This window comes from Amphiprion ocellaris, chromosome 12, assembly GCF_022539595.1.
Source record: "Amphiprion ocellaris isolate individual 3 ecotype Okinawa chromosome 12, ASM2253959v1, whole genome shotgun sequence".
Taxonomy (NCBI): domain Eukaryota; kingdom Metazoa; phylum Chordata; class Actinopteri; family Pomacentridae; genus Amphiprion; species Amphiprion ocellaris.
This window is the reverse complement of record NC_072777.1, coordinates 30,965,582-30,984,016: the sequence shown is the minus strand read 5'-3', so window position 1 is coordinate 30,984,016 and position 18,435 is coordinate 30,965,582. Positions and strand designations below refer to the sequence as shown.

At 38.6% G+C, this 18,435-nt stretch overlaps 1 protein-coding gene across 7 annotated transcripts in view; it reads right to left on the bottom strand.

The window, feature by feature from the left end:
- The window catches only part of pak5 (p21 protein (Cdc42/Rac)-activated kinase 5), a 119,558-nt gene that overhangs the window by 29,537 nt on the left and 71,586 nt on the right, over positions 1-18,435 (bottom strand). Inside the window, exon 1 of one of the 7 annotated variants that reach the window (XM_035953069.2) lies at positions 17,248-17,459. The exons of 5 other annotated variants lie outside the window; for them this stretch is intronic. In XM_035953069.2, coding sequence (XP_035808962.1) covers positions 17,248-17,409 — 162 coding nt within the window. In that variant the 5' untranslated portion in view covers positions 17,410-17,459. Of the gene's footprint in view, positions 1-17,103; positions 17,220-17,247; positions 17,460-18,435 lie in introns of those variants that run through there. One more of the 7 variants, XM_055015949.1, reaches the window with a different exon arrangement.

Sequence of the window (18,435 nt, the reverse complement as noted above, 5' to 3'; positions counted from 1 at the left end):
TAGCACATATTTTTTTGTTTTTTTACAGAATGTGGTCGGAGCATAAACGAGACACGTAGAATAAAGAGATTTTGATGAAATATCACATTTTGAAGATTTGGTTAATTTTTTCCAGTGGAATGGCATCTTACAGATGAGTAGGTAAGGATGTTGGAAAGATTAAAATGTGTTGATTTTTTCCCGTTTTTACAGTTTTTGGTTTAGATAAATGGTGCAATTTTGGTGGCTAATAATATGTCTTTCAAACCAGGAAGCAAGTTATGGGGTTCAGAGAGTTGAAGTAAATCTGTTACAGAGATATTATTTAAAACATGAGGTGCTGTTTCCATCATTTTCCTCCAGAGAGTTGAAAATACGTAAATATCATGTAATTATGAATAGAAATATGAGTGTGAGAATGAAGTTTTGGTACAAGATGACTTTAATTTTCCCCTTTTTTTTAAAAATACAGGAGGTCCTCGGTTTGCGACGTCCTTGACTTAGTTGTTACGCCATTACGTCGGAGCTTATTACGGCCGGTCCTCGGTTTAACGTACGGCATTTTGTCATTGGAACTAGTTGGCGAGCGAAGCGGAAGAATAATGTGTGTACAGTCGTCACGTGGCACTATAAGACAGCATTGTTTACATTTGCCACCACATTGGATTATGCTACATTTGCTAATTTCATTATGGCTCCCGAGGGTAAGTCAGACTTCTGATGCTTCAAAGAAAAGGAAAGCCATCTCTATGGAAGTGGAACTGGATGTAATAAAATGCTCAGAACAGGGCAAAATACCGACAAACATCGGCCGGTTGCTTGGACTAATTAATATGGTGATGCACATAACGGCTTTGTTTACATTTTCGCCGGTATTTTCCTACTAAGTTGTGTTTCAGTGTGAGCTAATGACTATTTTCATTTCTGTAGATGTACAAATATGTAAACTGATCGATACTGTGCTGCACGTAACAATTTTGTTTAGATTTTCACCGGAGTTCCGACTTACGGCCAAAATCGACTTATGTCACACTGTAGGAATGGTACTCCGATGTAAGTCGAGGACCCCCTGTATATGACTCTTCAACGTAATTTATTTTTGTACTGCTTGCATGTCAGTTTGTTTTACAGTGAGATGTGACAACACTACAAGGAAAGTAACTCAAATGCAAAAAAAAGAAAACAAGTTAATATCAATCAAACCAAATAATAAAACTACTGCTTCCATGCCGCTACGCTCATTAGAATTCCTCTCATGCTACGCTGGGTTATGAATTTGTGAATGGAGCTCTCTGTGCTAAAATGAGGCAGAGTCACATCATGTTACGCTGCGTGGACGTTGGTGATTCAGAACTAATTCGATTGGCGTACAACAGTAGGGAGTGTCGGTTATCTCATAAAACATCATCATCTCCATTCGGTTCATAATCAATAAGACTGTGTCAGGGAGCGTGACAGGTACAGAGGCTGCAGAGAGTCGAGGCGGCGGATGAAGCCGAGGAGGTGACGAGGGTGCAGAGGCGAGAGGGAGACAAGGTTAATTGTGTGCCAAATCACTGTCAAACGCTCGGCATCAAGCCTGGAAATCTTCCCATTAATTTGAATTAGGGGGCTGATACCGGCCTCCGTGCTCCCCTTCCGCCTCCCTCTCCTATCCCCCATCTTCCCCCCTGTCCTTACAGCTCGCTGAGCCTTGTGCACGGGTCGTGTTCGGCGGCGGCTCTGACAGCAGCCATATTTCACCAGCGTGCGGCGTTGGCCTGTCCTTTAGTGATAAGCTGTAATAGATCTACTCTCTCGACTCACCACGGCCGGCTCAAGGTAAGCAGAGAGAGGAGAGAGAGGACGGGGGAGAGAGGAAATTAAAGCAAAGGAGCTGGAGAAGAGAAGAAAATGAGGGAGAAAATGTAAAAACGATACAGTAGAAGAAGGTGAAAATGGGAATCCCTGCTTCTCTAAAATTAGGCTGCATTTTCAATTCTGTTTTGGGGGAAACTTATTTTCTGCCGGATTACATTTGCTTGTGACGTATCACCAATACTCTTTTATTGCTTTATTGTTGCTCCTTTTCAGCCATCCAACTGTATATTACAATTTTTTATTAGATCAGTAGCAAAAACTTGCATTCATGCTACCAATTATTAAGTAACTGGTAATCAAAAGTACCTTTGACTGAAGAAGAAAAGCTAATTCTTGAAACTCAGTTTAGTTTGTTGATTGAACACAATCCGGTCAATATATAATTGAGGGTCCATGGGATATATCTTGCATACATTTTTATTACAATTTTTTTAAAAATTATGTTTTTTATGTTCATTATGATCAAGTCTTTACAAATTCCATAATTATTTATGATGGATACAATCACTTATTAATAAAAATGACTGGATATCACTAAAATGTCAACTAAATAACTGTCCAGATTTATTAACAATCACCTTCTAATTAGCTAAACAATAATAAAATGAACTTATTCAAAAATAGTTTTGATTGTGTTCTTTTTATTAAGTTGAGATAATCATGAGATATTTCTTTTTTGGCAATATATCAGATTTTATATGGAAAACAACAAATTATATCTGTGTCCAAGAAATCACTTTCAACTAAGTTACTCATTACAAAAACACTGTTATGTGATATATGATATATATTATATATTATATATATATTGACCTAATTTAATTCTAAGTTATCGTAACTCAGAACATTGATGAGTATGGCTCCTTCAATCTGGAAGTCTATCACAGTTTTATACTGCAAAAAACTGTAAAAATACATTAAACAACAACAGGATACTGTAATGCTGAAAAACTTTAAAAATAACAGAAAATATTTGTAAAAATAATTACCTTTTTTAGCTGATTGAAATACGGTAAAACTGTAATTTAACATCAGATGAATAAATCACTGTTTGCAATATTATTTTTGTGCAGTCAACATGTAAAAAAAAATTTTCTCTGTAATTATCCAGATATTATCTGTATTTTTAACGAAACAAGAATCTGTAACCAAGTTTGACCATTTTTCAATTCTCAATAAGCAGGATGTTTCTTTCAAATATCTGTGAAATAAATATATTTTCGCAGATTTAAATATCATTTATTTAATTATTAATTCATTGCCCAATTTAAATGTAGCAAAAAATTTAATTTTAAATATGTTCTTAAAAATACAAATTTTGTTGTAGATATTACTTACAGTTAGAGTTAGGGTTTCTTTTGTTTGTTTGTTTGTTTTTACAGTTAACATGTAAATTAATTCATTTTTTCTGTGACTTTACTAGATAATATCTGCAAGGGAAAATCTGTAAAATTACTGTACTGTAAAAGTTTTTAAAAATTCAATACCTAATATACATATTTTTCTGTCAAATAATTTAAGTTCTTTCAAAATAGCTGGAAAATAATATTTGTCATTGATTTAAATTTAAAAAATGCATTTATTTTATTTATTTGTTTTTTACAGTGTATACCTTTTGGTGAGAAAATGATAAAAATGTTTTGGGTTAAATAAGAAGATGAGAGATGGGAAGAAGAGTTGAAGAAAACACCAAAAAAACAAACTATGATGGAAACTAACAGAAAAGCAGCAGAAGAAGAAAGCGAGGAGCAGCTGTGAAGACTCGGAGGACGGAGACGGAGTTGAGGGAGTCGAGTGTCGTAGAAAAGGAAGCCATGAAAAATGAGGCTCATTGGGAGATAAGGAGGGATTAACCTTGCTGGTAATGAAGGGAGGGAGTGATGGGAGGATGGAGGCTGGAGGAGAGGCTCAGATAATTAATGAGCTTGCCCTTCCTGTGACTCCTCGCTGGAACCTGGTTTGAGGCTTCGCTTCGCTGGACGGCAGCGTCCCGGGACGACCGAGGAGGAGGAGGAGCTCATTTCATTCATCTAACGCTTATTTCATAGAGACAGATGCAGCAAACACAGAAACAATTATCCATCACGATGCATCACAGCATTTATAGCTGCTGCTAATTCCCAACATCCATCCAGAGATCGACAGTTTCATTAGAGTTTGTGTCTAAGAGACCCACAGAGATTTCTGATCAGACACTTTGAATAGTTTAACTAATTTATCAAGCAAGCAGCCAAACTTAATCTCATTTTGCTTCATCAGATGTGATCATTTGCTGTATTTCTCAGGTTCAGCTTTTAGTTTTAAACTGGTAATCTGACTTGGAAAGTAGTTTGAGGGTCTCTTCGGGCCCTGAAAACTTCAGATTGGCATTTTAGACTAAATAATGTATTATTAATTGGCAAAACAGATGCATTAACACTGGATCTCTGACTTCACAGTGCAGAGTTTAAAGCTGAGTGAGGAACAAAGGACTCAAGATGGGAACGTAGTTTTCTGTCTGTTTCAGCTGAATGTTGAAGTTAAGTTGATCTGAAGGTTGATTTCCCTAAATGTCCACTTGCGGCTTCCTTCAACAGTGAGTCAATCCCCACAGACCTCCATGTTAAAATGTCCAACTTTACAGCAGCGATAAAGAACTTTACAGCCAAAAACTGTTTTAGTCTCTATAGTTCATTTACCTGTTCATGACAACTGTACAGGAGGTGATGTTGTAGATAAGGCACCCATTTAAACTGTATTAAAGCTTGAAGTTATGCATAATTAAGGCTTCAAGACCATAAATTTTTCACTTTTTCTAATCTTTGCTCATTTTTGGACAAGTCGGGAGTTCGGAAGCATCAGGCACCGCCAAGATGGTGACAGCTGGAGCCACCATGCTGACCTTCAAAACCAATCTGCAGGACGCTTACGATGCATGTCATTCCATTCATTGACTATGAGAATCACTGCGTTTCGAGCTGCGATCCAGTGAATCTCCTCAGATTACTTTTTTTTTCTTTTCAAGGCACTTCAGCACAAGTCCAAGACAAATTTCCCTACGGGGACAATAAAGTATATCCTATCCTATCCTAAGACGCTTTACTGAACCCATATGCCTGAACCCCCAGAGCAAGCCGTAAGGTGACAGTGGCAAGAAAAAACTCTCTTTTAACCCTTTGATGCATAACCTGGGTCAAAAGTGACCCAAATCCAATGGAAAATGGATATCTCCTGATGTGGTCTACGCATCAAAGGGTTAACGGGCAGAAATCTTGAGCAGAACCCTGCTCTTTATGTGGGGGGACCAATCTGCCTGCTGGCCGGTGATGTTGCATTAATTTTTATGGTTAAGCCTAAACAATATTTTTTAAGAGTGTATAGGTGATGTCATTGAGGGTTTGTCCATCTTTATGTCCAAAACCCAAAAAAGATAGTCACTTTATATTGTCGCTGTTTGCGTTTTGTAAATGACTGATGGACTACATATGTTGCATATTTCAGAGCAGTAAAGCTACATTTTGATATAAATGCACCTTCAACTCTCCCACCGTCTCTTCCTGCTTCACAAAATCACACACAAGCTGCAGAGCGTCACCTACTCAGCACATCTGCTCCTAAATCTGAGCCACACCACGACAAAACCACATCGAATTCATGTTTTTGTTAGACTCTGATGTGTTTGCTGAAATGACGTGAACAGGAACATTCCTCATCCTCCTTCCACATCTCAACACTCTTCCACTCTCTATTTCTTTGTGTGTTAAATCTCAGTGAATCACGACTGCAGGAAATGAGCATGCGTGGGTATTTACGCACTCACTTCTTCTTCTTCTACTACTGCTGCTGCTGCTGTTCCTGAAGTGCAGTATCGTTCTGCATCAGTGACCAATTTGTGAACAGAAGCTTATTCACTGCTGTCTGAGGAAGATAATATCAAAGAGCCCTTGAGACGGCAGATAAAGAGACTCCTCACGACTCTCCTTCGAGTGTCTCGAGGAGGACTGAACGACCTACAGCGCTGATTAATGAATGATCAAATGAAGCACAGCAGCTGATGCACAAAGACTGGAGACACTGTTTGTACAGAACCAAACAGCCGTTGTTCATCGTGACAAAAAAAAAAAGCTCAGTATTATGTATTAGAGTCTCCTTTTCTGTGGAAGATATTATGCAAGACAAAAGCTTCTATCTGTGGGAACAATGCATGAATTCCCAGTAGATTTAAAAAGATAATCTCTTCCAGTTCAGGTACCTACTGACTTTAGGTTGATCTTATCCTACAGCTCCCTCTGCTGGCTGAAAACTAGAAAAACAACAAACTGCTAAAGCTAAAATGTTACGCTTCAAGTAAGTGCAACACTGACACATTTTTAGCATATTACAATAAAATAAAATGTAACAGTTACGTATTAATTAATTAATAATAATAATAATTAAAGCATTTTTGTGTAAAGAATTTTATCTGATTATAATTGTGCAATTTAAACAGTTAATTAATATGCAAATATCACCAGAGTGCTTCAAATCCTCATTAACACACTTCCTGGAGAGGTGTTTTTGTAATGGATAACTTAGTGGAAAGTGATTTCTCAGACACAGATACATTTTGTTATTTTCCATATAAAGTTTGATATAATCCCAAAAAAAGAAATATCTGTCACGATTATCTCAACTTAATAAAAAGAACACAATCAAAACAATTTCTGAATAAGCTCAGTTTATTGTTTAGCTAATTAGAAGGTGGTTGTTATTAAATTTGGACGGTTATTTAGTTGACATTTTAGTGATATCCAGTCATTTTTTATTGATCATAATGAACATAAAAACATTAGTTTTTTAAACTTTTAATAAAAATGTATGAAAGATATATCCCATGGACTTCAAAAGTCACTCAATTATATACTGGCCGATCTATAAGAAGAATATATTCTGTATTATACTTATCCTTAACTCTGGTCCCCACATACATGCAACATGATGGTAAAAGTATAAAACAGGTGAAAAATAAAAGCAAACATTATTTCAAACTTTGGTATCAGTGTCTTTTCAGCAAATGGCAGGAAGCAAGTCAAGACATCTTTGGGCTAAAGTGTGTTTGCCAGGCAGGAATGTCATTAGATATTCATGTGTCTTATGTAGAACAAATTAAGTCAGAAGATGACTCCTTATCACGTGTTTCTGAAGCAGCAGGAGGTGTTTGCTGCCCTCTGCTGGTCTGACTCAGCATTTCACATCTGAACCAGCAGCACATCAACTGTGAATTATGAATAAAAATGACATGGATGTTAATTTCCCTGATAAAGGGACAAAGTACAGCGAAGCTTCTGATAATAAGCTTCCCTGAGGCCCATATCTTGTATCTCAGTTCTTAATTAGAACGACTAATCCTGACCCCAGTCGAACGTGACCTCGGATCGGGCTGACAGGTCGACCCACCTGTATTATTTAGTGGAAGTTCTTGACGTGCTATTAACCGAACGACAGACAAGGTCTCAGCGAATATGAACAGGACTATTCAAGGAGCGGCTTTTGGTGCGTTTTCCGTGATTAATAGGCTATGAGCTGACCTGTTTCCTGAGGCCGTCTTGCTGCGTGTTACTTACAGGAGCTAATAACCATCATCTCATCCTGCTGAGGAGGAGACGCCGAGGCTTTCATTAAACAAGTGGATATCATCACACAATACGTGACTAAAAAATGACTCTGCTAAAGCGGATTACAAAGCCTTACGGGGAATGTTTGTCTGCCTTTGCATACGAGCATATCTGCATGCAAAGTGAAGTACAAATAGTAGAAAAATACAATAGAAACCTTTGATAACACATCTAAAACACAGAATATAAAGAGAGATCAAGGGTATTCACTGTTATTTAATAATGCAGAAGGTCTCAGCTTTGTTCATTTCTAAGATAAATGGGCCCAAACTTCTACCAACGAGTCAAAATATAAAGTAACTTAAAGGCTTTTTATATGAAGAAGCAACTTCTGACTTATAAATCTGACAGCAGTGACCCCTGGTGTTGCACAATAAGGACTACAATTGTCAAAAAACTCCAGCCAACATCTGCAGTATACAAGAAGTCAGAGTAACTGAAACTGAGGTATCTCTAGGGGTACTATGGAGTACTGCAGAGGGTATATGAGTGGATTTAACCCTCCTCTTGTCCCATTTACGGGCACAAAAAAATATTGTTTCCTTGTCTGAAAAAAAATCCCAAAATTCTGCAAAAAAATTCCCCAAATTTATAAAACATTTGCAAAATCTTCAGGAAGAAAATACCAAAAATTCCTTAAAAGTTTCCCTTAAAAGTTTTATTTTATTTAAAAAAAATCCCCAAATTAGGCAAAAAATAAAAAATTTAAAAATAAAAATTTAAATTGTAAATTTTTTTTTAAATTAAAAAAAATCTTCCAAAAAATCCTAAAAATATCTAAAGTGATTACATATATATCATCAAAATTTCCAATATTTTCTTTAAGAACATTCAGAAAATAATCAACCAAAATCCAGCAAAATTCGCTGGATTTTGGTAGATTTTTTTCCCCAAATGTTCTTAAAGAAACTTTTTTTTTTAAATTTCTTTTTTCCATCAAGAATTATTTTAATTTCCCAAAAATATTGAAAATGTGGAAGTTTTCACTGTGAAAATATATCAATTTTTCCCACATTTTCAAACTTTAGAATGGGTCAATTTGACCCACAGGACAACACGAGGGTTCAGTAAATCTTAATTAGATTGGGACAATGTAATTTAACATCCTTTGACAAACAGATCATGAAACTATGAGCTTTTTTTGTAGCTATTGCTAATTTAAACTGTTATTATATCATACACAGTATAATTAAAACACACAGCTTTCATTCTTCTAAAATCCTAATTGACTACAAACACGGAAGTATAATGAAATGACAAAATACCTAAATCCTGATGCATACGGGTGAAAACAGCAACTACAGTTAGCTAAAATGGACACAGCTCGTTTGTCCAAGCATTTTTTTTTAGATTATTGTGAAAGATTATATATCTGTAATTTATTGGATGTCAGTAATTCTCCAGAATTATAAACAATCATAATAAATGATTGTTTCCGTAATAAATAATTATGGAATTTGTAAAGACGTGATCATAACTTTGTATATAGTACTTTGATTCTTTTTATTTTTTAAGAGTATTTTTATCTATTTTTATTCTTATTTGCACTGCTGCTAATTGTCTTGTTCTTCCAGACAAATTTCGTTGTACTTCTGCATAATGACAATAAAGTCTCTTTATCTTATCTTTATCTTTATAATGAATATAAAAAACATTATTTTTTGTTACTTTTAATAAAAAATATATGCAAGATATATCCCAAAGTCCCTCAGTTATATATTGACCCATCTGTTAAATTCCTCAATAGTCCTTGTGCTGGAATTAAAAGTTGATATAGTTCCATTTTCAGAACATCATATTAATATAGGCAGCTGTTCTTATCATTTTAGTAAAAAATAAGCTGTTTAAAATTGTTTAATATGCTGCAAATACTAGATTTGTATGTTGATTTAAATTTATTTTGGCTACTAAGGCTGGCAGTGTAAGCTGGAATGCACTTGACATTGCATGCAGATTTTTTCCTCTGTGAGCAATTGACTAGCTGAAGAGTAGGTATGATTTCAGTCGAACCACATTTCACATCTGCAAATGGAGAATCAGCTGTTTGAACTGCTTATAGAGCTCTAAATCGCTGCATTATTTGAAAAGGCACAACCAAAAACAGATTTGCAATTACTTAAAGAACCGCTTACATCCCATTTTCTATTTGCCAGCAGGATAACATGTGCATTTGTGGCGACATAGAGCGAGAAGATGCCTGTTACTGTTGTGGTGTTTTATCGGATTAATGCACACATGTATTGTCTGTACAGCGGAGCTTAAAGAGCAGTGTTTCTATGTTTATGCTGCTGCTGGAGGCCAACTGTGCAGCTCAACCTGCTGCTGAGAGTCGGTGTTTTCCTGCAGTGACATTACGCTGTAGCTCCCCCACAGCTCAAACCAGCGTGACCCAGTGACCTCTGACCTGAGCCGCCGCTAGCAGCTCCTGGACCCATGAGTCACTGGAGGCAGGAATGATTTCCAGCAAACTGGATTAGCGGTGGAGGCATAATGAAATACAAACATACAGTCCAGAGCAAATCCCCTGACCTTAAGCATATTAGTGCTCTAAAGCCTGGACACCCTACTTTTTTTTTATCCACTCCTCTAAGCACCGGCAGATTTAGGCTGATCAGAAGCAGAAATTTCTAGCAAATATAAATAAAAAGATAAGTAGCTGAGTAACTGAGCAAAAAAAACAGTGCTTTCCAGTGTCCTTTTTAAAGCTCCAAAGTTTTGCAAACTTTCTGATCTGAGAAGAGGCAGAGAGGGAGAAGAAGGTGGAGATCAATCTGATGTCCCACAGTTATCTTCTTGTCAACTCTGAGACGGATAAACAGACAGCTGCCTGCTATAATTAATTACACACCACCACTCATTAATCGGAGCCCCGTCAGCCAGTTATAGTCGGTACCACCTTCATTCAGCTTTACTCCCCTCATTAGATCGTCTCCTGTTGTCTTTTCTCGCCTCATTTTTATTTCACTTCTGTCGCTTTTTCACACATTTACATTCAAACTTAGATTCACCACCAGAAATTGTCAAAGTTGCTACTGAAAGAAAGACTGAAGACTTGTTTTACAGTGTTATGAAGGTGAATCTGTTTGCTACTAACATGGTAACATACTAAATTAAAATAATGATTAAATTACAGCCACTGTGTTCAGGTTAGCATGCTGCTGTTAGCATGCAGCCCAAATGCAGCCTAACAGAGTTAGGGTAAACTCTAACTGTACATGTAATTTACACACTATTCAGGCAGCAACCATGCAATGCATTCTGGTAGTCCTGCTTTACATTTAAAGACTCTGAGTGTCACATTAGCTGCTTTTAATTTATGCATCCTCCTGACTACCAGGAGTTCAAATTTGTAAACTTGAATATCTCCCACCCACTGCATACTATTGAATTACCTCTTTATGCCATCTACAGAGGACATTTAGGGCTTTTCAATGATACCAAATGTGAAGGGGTGGAGCTTTGGTCCCTTTCTCTTTCTCATTAAGAAAAATGACATTGAACCTCAGGACGCACGCAGAAGATGGTCCAAGAAAGACAGAAGATTTGTCCAGGTGTCAAGGCCACTGGCATTTGCTAAGTACAACACCAACATGTGTGGCGTGAACTTGGTTGACTGAATGTTGAGTTTCTAAAGGATGGACTCTCACACTTGGAAATGGACAGTGCGTACAGTTTTCCACTTTTTTGATCTGGCAACCCCCAACTCATGGCTTCAGTATTAGAGTGCCACCAGTTTCTGGGGAAGAAACCACTGAAGTTCCTTGACTTCAGACTGCTTCGTGGTGAAGAGTTGATTACTCTGGCCCAAACAGGAATTTCAAGTGACACCGAAGATGACCACACTCCCCCACGTCAAAAGTGGAAACCGCAGCCAAATGCAGCTCTGAGACACAATGGCGCCGTCCATCTTCTAGAGATGGTGGACGAAACACATACATCAAGGCATCGGGGAATTGCTTTTTGAAGTATCAAACCAAATAAGCACAACAAAACAAAAGTAATGATAGACAGTTATGTGGATGTTAAACTCATTCTCATGTTGACTTTTTGGTATTTTCGTTGGGACTAACTGATTGCTATCAAGGCTCAGTTTCACATGTATGGTGTTCCAATGTCCATTGCAGTGGACAGACATCTTAAAAATATTTTTATTTATTTATTTTTTATTTTTTAATGTTTCCAGTATTCTAATTACGCTACAAAGACTGGGGAATTTTAAAAAATGTGTATGGACAATATTTTTTTTCCTTGTAGTCAGGAGGATGAAGTTGAATTCTGGGCTATTTTTTACCTATCAGGAGCATCCAGCACAACTTAACTTGTAAACCAACAACTGGTGGCGTAAAATAAAGATGAAATTGGACACCAGCATTATTAAGACTCCTGTCTGTTTGTTGATGATTATAATAGACAAAAACTGACCCACTGAGCTCAACAGAAAGTGGAAGAGGAGGTCATTACTGGTCTATATGTATGGGAATGATATGCACTAATATATAACTACATCTAACTAATATATGAAGTGCTTAAATTTCTAAGATTTGAATGGGAGCAACTGGTACACCCTCGAGGATCAATAAAGTCTTTATGGGTCTGTTTCTGATTTTTTTTTAAAAAGGGGGGGGGCATTTAAAAGGCAGATAACATAAAACTGGGTGAAAATGCAGACAAATTCAACTACTGCATGGATGATTTTTTGCTTAAAATGATTTCATATTGCTATTTTTTTGTAAATGAACTCAAATTACAGCATGGTATTCAATGTGAAAGTAATAAAAACAGCACATTTCCCATAGTAAGCATGAAAATGAATGACCTGGAGTTTGATAAGGGGTAGCTAATATCCCTAATTCTTCAAAAAGCTGCACAATGTTGGGAAAGAAACTGCATTTGTGATATTTAGTTTTCTCTGTGACACATAGTGCAGTATGAAAAAATACATAAAGTTTCCACACATTACTTGAATAACTCTACTTGGAAATAATTTATCAATCTAGCATGATTGTGTGGATTCTCTAGAGGAGTGTATGTGCACTGACAAGAAAAAATCATATTAAAAAAGCAGAAAAAAGGTAGTTTGGATCTTTTCTCATGTGGTGTAACACTGTCACAGCCATCCAAAATGGCTTTTTGCTTTGGATGACATTCAGATCTGGCTTTGCTCTCGTCACACAGAGCTTTGTGGCGCTGATTTAAATGGTGAAACAAATTAGTTGTGTTGCCTCATGTTATGGCAACAACTGCAAGATACAGCTGATGGAGAACTGTGCTTTTGATCAACATCATCCTTTCTGTAGTCAAAATATTTCAATAAAACTGTTGCTGTGTTTCTTTTAGCAACCACATCTTCCTTTCTACTGTTTCTGTCATGTTTTCCGCTGATTTTGCTGCGAACATGTGGAGGCTGCATGTCAACAAACTACGTTTTCAACAAAGACAAAAAAAAATCTGAAAACAGTTCAAGAACTCCTAAATCAGAGTAAATGATGTTCTATCAGACAGATATCGCTTGCAGATTAGTCATGGAAAATGAGAACCATGCAAGTCTTCTTTTTGTATCAAGCCGCAAGAAAGTGCAGCATGATGTGTTTGAGTTCATTTGCATTGAATTCATTACAGTGTTGATGCCGCAATGATATATTGTGCAGCCCTAAAATGCAGCTAACTTTTTGCCCTTCATTATGGCTCCCAAGCATGAGTCAGACTCTTCTGATGCTTCGAAGAAAAGAAAAGCCATCTCCATGGAACTGAAATTAGATATAATAAAACGCTCAAGTTGTACAAAAAGTGCAACATGTTCTGTTGTCTTCTTGTAAAATGACTCATACAAATATGAAAGTCATCAGTATTCATGACTTTTCCGAAGAACTGATCAATATCGTGATGCACATAACGGCTTTGTTTACATTTTCGCCAGAGTTCCGATTTACAGCGATCCGTAGGAACGGAACTCCGACCTAAGTCGAGGACTCCCTGTATATAGATTTTAGATGCAAGTCATTTTGCACATTGTGTATTTTTTACATTACATAATTTCCACTGCATTAGGGGTGGTGAAAAAAATCGATAATCGAGTAATCGCGATTATTAAATGGCCGATTATGAATCCATTCTAAATTCCCAAAAAATCGATTATTACATTTTTCAAATTTTAATACAAAGGCGAGTCCTCCTGTTACTGGCTGTCATATATGATTTAACCACACGGTGGAGCGCTATTACCTGTCTGTCCTAACAAGACACGTGTAACTGAGCCAGCGAGCAAGTGTGTCGGCGCTAACCGGGTGCTAACTGAGGTGAGCGAGGTACGGTGCGACGCCTGAAAAATGAAAACAGAAAACACAACATCCGACAGCCAACTAATCCACCCAGCTGCATCTGGGTTTAAAGCAAGCGTGTGGGTACATTTTGGTTTTTATGATAAGTCCTCACAAGATATCGACAGAGCCTATGTTGTCTGCAAGCTTTGCCATGCTAAGCTAAAGTACTGCGGCAATACTAGCAACATGAGAGCTCACATGTCGCGCTTCCATCCAGGGGAGGCATCCAGGGCTGAGAACGAGCATCCGAAGCCTGTCATCCCACCAAACCAGGTGGCTAAGCTCGCACCCGGCTCGGAGCGAGCTAAGAAAATCACAAAGTGTATATCCTACTTCATCGCGAAGGATATGAGACCATACAGCGTGGTGGAAAACACGGGCTTCCGCTATTTAGTCCACAATCTGGAGCCAAGATATGTTATTCCGTCCCGGAGCTTTTTCACGCATAAATCGATCCCAAATCTTTACAAGGAGACAAAGTTTTCCGTGCAAGAGTCCATCAAGTCTGCTCACAGGGTGGCAATAACTTGTGATGCCTGGACATCCAGAGCTACGATCTCATACGTGACCATCACGGCTCACCATGTCAGCAGTGAATGGAAGCTCATTTCCTACGTGCTTCAGACCACAGCTATGGATGACAGCCACACAGGGGCGAATATGTGCGAGTTTCTTAGAACAGTAGCAGACGAGTGGGGAATAGAGAAGCACGACCTGGTTCTCGTCACCGACAATGCCGGTAACATGAGCCTGGCTGCTGAGCTTGGCAGCTTTGTTCATGTCCGGTGTTATGCTCACGCCCTCAACCTCGCCTGCCAACGAGCACTGAAGCTGCCCACTGTAGCCCGACTCCTGGGTAGAGTCAGGCGGATCACTGCCTTCTTCCATCGGAGCACCACAGCCAGTCATGTGTTGGTACTTGATTACTCACAACACAGTGTGTTGTGCTCTGTTTTTTCTATTACAGCATATAAGCTACAGAAAGTTTATTGTATTTCCTATTTCATTTTGCCATTTAAGTTGCCATGAAGGTCCAAGGTATTACACGCTGATCTGTGACCACAGAAAGTTCCAAAGCATCTGCATCTTTGTTATATGGAGAGTAAAATGAATAAATAAATATAATTTGGACATTTATTCACAAGTGTGGATATTTTTTTAACAGTGAAAGACTACATTTAAAACAAAGTAAAGCAAAAATTAATTTGGATATTACAATTACACTACAATACTGAAGGTGCTGTGAGGTGTTAGTCAAAAGAGAAGTCAAATAATTCAGCAACTGACTGACGTTAAATTGAAGATCAATAATCGGCAATAATCAAAAATCGAATTGATAATCGGCAATAATTGAAAATCGGTTGGTAATCGAATCGGGAAATTGGGCCAATTCACCACCCCTACACTGCATACTTTGAAAACTGTATATTTTGCACAGTTACATATTTCAAATCTTTTTATGACGTTTCTCTAGGTATTCCGTACATTTTCTGTGAATAGATGAGCTGAAAATGTTTTATGTTGTTGCTGGAAAAAGGTAATGTCTTGCAAAAGATCAATAAAGTATCTGTCTATCTGTCTAATCAGGTATGGTACACAAAAACATAAAATAATAGTAAAACAAGACTCAATTCTCTCTATTAAATGTGTCTATAAAGCTGATTTTCACAGTGGCCTAAGTGCAGTATTTGAACTGTGAGTTGCAGTTTGCACTTTGGCCACACGAGGATACTACAAGCCCAGCCATTAGATTCCCTTCAAGCCAAGAGTAAAGTAGCTGACTGAGAAACTATGTAAATAATGTTATGTGTTCAAGAAGATTAGGATTTTAAAAAGTCACTTCACAGCTTGTCATCAAGAAATTGGGAAGCACTTTAAATCCACTACAAAGTTGCAGCTTCTAAAGTATGACACACCAGTTATTTCAATGTTGTCCTCCTGCAACAATCCCTCCCTGTTTAAAATTCACAGCCCAAATGTCCTTCCAAAAAAACCCACATTCAGACACTGAAGGATGGTTGTTAGCCAGGACATTTTGAGCCGCCCTGGCAGCACTGCAGCGCACGTCGCCGAAAGCCAAAATTCCCCTGCCGACTGTGGCTCTGAAGCCGCCGTGAGAGGTGATTTGCAGTGTGACTGTGAATGGCAGCGGCGCGAGAAGACAAAGTGAGAAAGCCGAGGAGGAAGGAACGAGAGGTCTAAATCAATGCCATCCACTTCAGCTCAGTGCCAAGAAAGACAGATGCTCTCTCTATCTGTGTGAGGGTGCACAGACACATCAATCAGCAGTTATTTTCCCTTCAAGTCTATTTCTGCTTTGACCAATTTAATCCCACATCAATGTAAGACGCAAAGTAATACATACCGAGTCAAAATTAAATAAAACTTGAAATCAAACGCATATTGATCACGACATCCAACTTTCTTTTGTGCCCATTAGGAAGTTGAACGAACGCCACAGTCATTGTGCACGACGACATCGAACGTAAATGCAGTTTGGCAAATCTGGAGCAAAGAAATACTGCTCTGCATTTGTATATCTTTTTTTGTTGTTTTTTTTTTTTGCAGAATCTGGTGCAAAAAGTGAAACGGCTCATCATGGATTAGTTGAAGGACCTTCAGAAAGGTGACAATGCTGACTTTTTTTCTGATTTTACAGTTTCTGGCTCTGATAAATGGTGTAATTTTGGTGATTCTTTTAAAATAACAAGTGCCTTTCGGGGTCAGAGGGTTAAAACTTTGTCCAAAAAACTTACATTTTCAGCTAATAGATTTACAACAAGGAGACATGTTAAGAGATTCTTGACTTGTTCCATATCTAAGCACTTGTCTAGACCTCAGTCATTCCCAGTCTGGACACTCCACTGCTTTGGCGCTCACCCAGTATCATTAATACACTCTGCAATGAAATGCCTCCTCAAATTAGCTACTCTCTGCTTGCACATGTCAGAACTCTAATACCTTGTTTCCCCTTTCAATAAAGTCACAGGTTTGCATTTCTACCCCTGCAGCAAGGACTGGGTGACCCTGTTAAATCAGAAACTCTATCTGTCCGGCCTCTGTTTCTATATGTACACATACAGCAAACCCAGCAAAGCTACAAAAATAACTGCCATGCGGCGCTCAGCACACAAACCTGCAGAAACATGAGAAAACAACCTGCAGCCTGAGCAGCTATAATTCACGGCACGTCAGAGTTTAGTGGTAAAAATGAACCAAAAATAGACGCAGGTTTCAAACATAGTCACGTGTGACCTTTTAAACATGTGGCCTCAGCAAAAAACAGCAGAATAGAGCCGTTTGAATCTCACCTGCACCGTCACTGTTTGGTCTGTTTCGCCTGGAGCTGCTGTTGGCTTCAGGCTCGCAGACCTGTTGCACAGACAAATATGCAAAGCCAGCAGAGCAGCATGCAGCCTTGGCTCCCCAGCAGCAGAAAGAGTCAGACTGCCCACCTGTAACTGTTTAAGAATCGTCTGTGCCTGCGGTTCGAACACCAGCGTCTCCTCGGGCTTCATCGTTCCTGCTGCTGCTGTTGGCCTCAGCTTCCCCGACTCCCTCAACCCCTCGGTCCTCCCGTTCGCCCTGAGATCTGAAGCTCCTCGCCCCCCCGCCATGACGTTTGGCTCTGCCCGACTGCAGCTGCATGGATTGACTATAAGTCTGGCTCTGAAACCGACCTCAGAGGGACCTAATGATCGAGTTTCCCCTCAGTCACCTGCCAATAAGCTGGTGGGGGAAGGTGGGCGGGTGTGCCCTGCTGCTATTACTGACCCACTGATATTTACAGTAGTGTAGCATATGCCCACTGTCACGTGCTGTGCCAGTTTGTGTCACATTTGTGTCAAATTCTGCATCATTTAGGACCAAATTCATTGTTAAATAACATCCACTGTGGGTGCATTTTGTTGCATATTCTCCGATGTACCGGTGTGATGTAATGTCGAGGTATTTTCAGGGAAGCTATAATGGGTTTGACAGCAGCGAGATGTTCAGCCACCGAAAATATCTCCAGAGTTCTCTCCACCTACACTACCTACAGCACATGTAACCCACAGCTGAAATGCAAGAAGAAGTTTAGGCACAAACTCTGGAGGGAGACAGCAGTCATTTAGAGAAACGTTAGAAACCGCAAGCAGGCTGAGGGGAAGAAAATGAAGTAAATTACATCTTCGTTGCATGGCAGCTCCTTGAATACGCTGCTCATCTAAATTTGTGCATCCAATTTTGGATTTTACCTGTACGTCTTCATTACAGAATATATCATTTTGCACAGATCTTATTCATATAAATTGCTCTTCATCAGTGTGGAACAAAAACAAAATCAATGAAACTCACACCAAACAGGTTGGAGTCTGACGTCTACAAGGTTTCCTTCCTTCATCACCACCTTTAACCCTTTGAACGCCAAGAGTTTCTTTGTACTTTTGCTTCTTTCTTTATTTTCATTCACTGTCGTAGGTTGAGGACGCCGTTCCTTGCACCGTTGTTGATCAGACCCTAACTACCGTCTTTACAGTTTCTGGCTCTTATAAATGAGGTCTTTTTGATGTATTTTTTAAAGGTAACATGCATTTCCCACCAACCAGTGGGTTCTGAGGTTTCAGAGGGTTAAACAACATCACCAGTTTCTTCATTTGTAC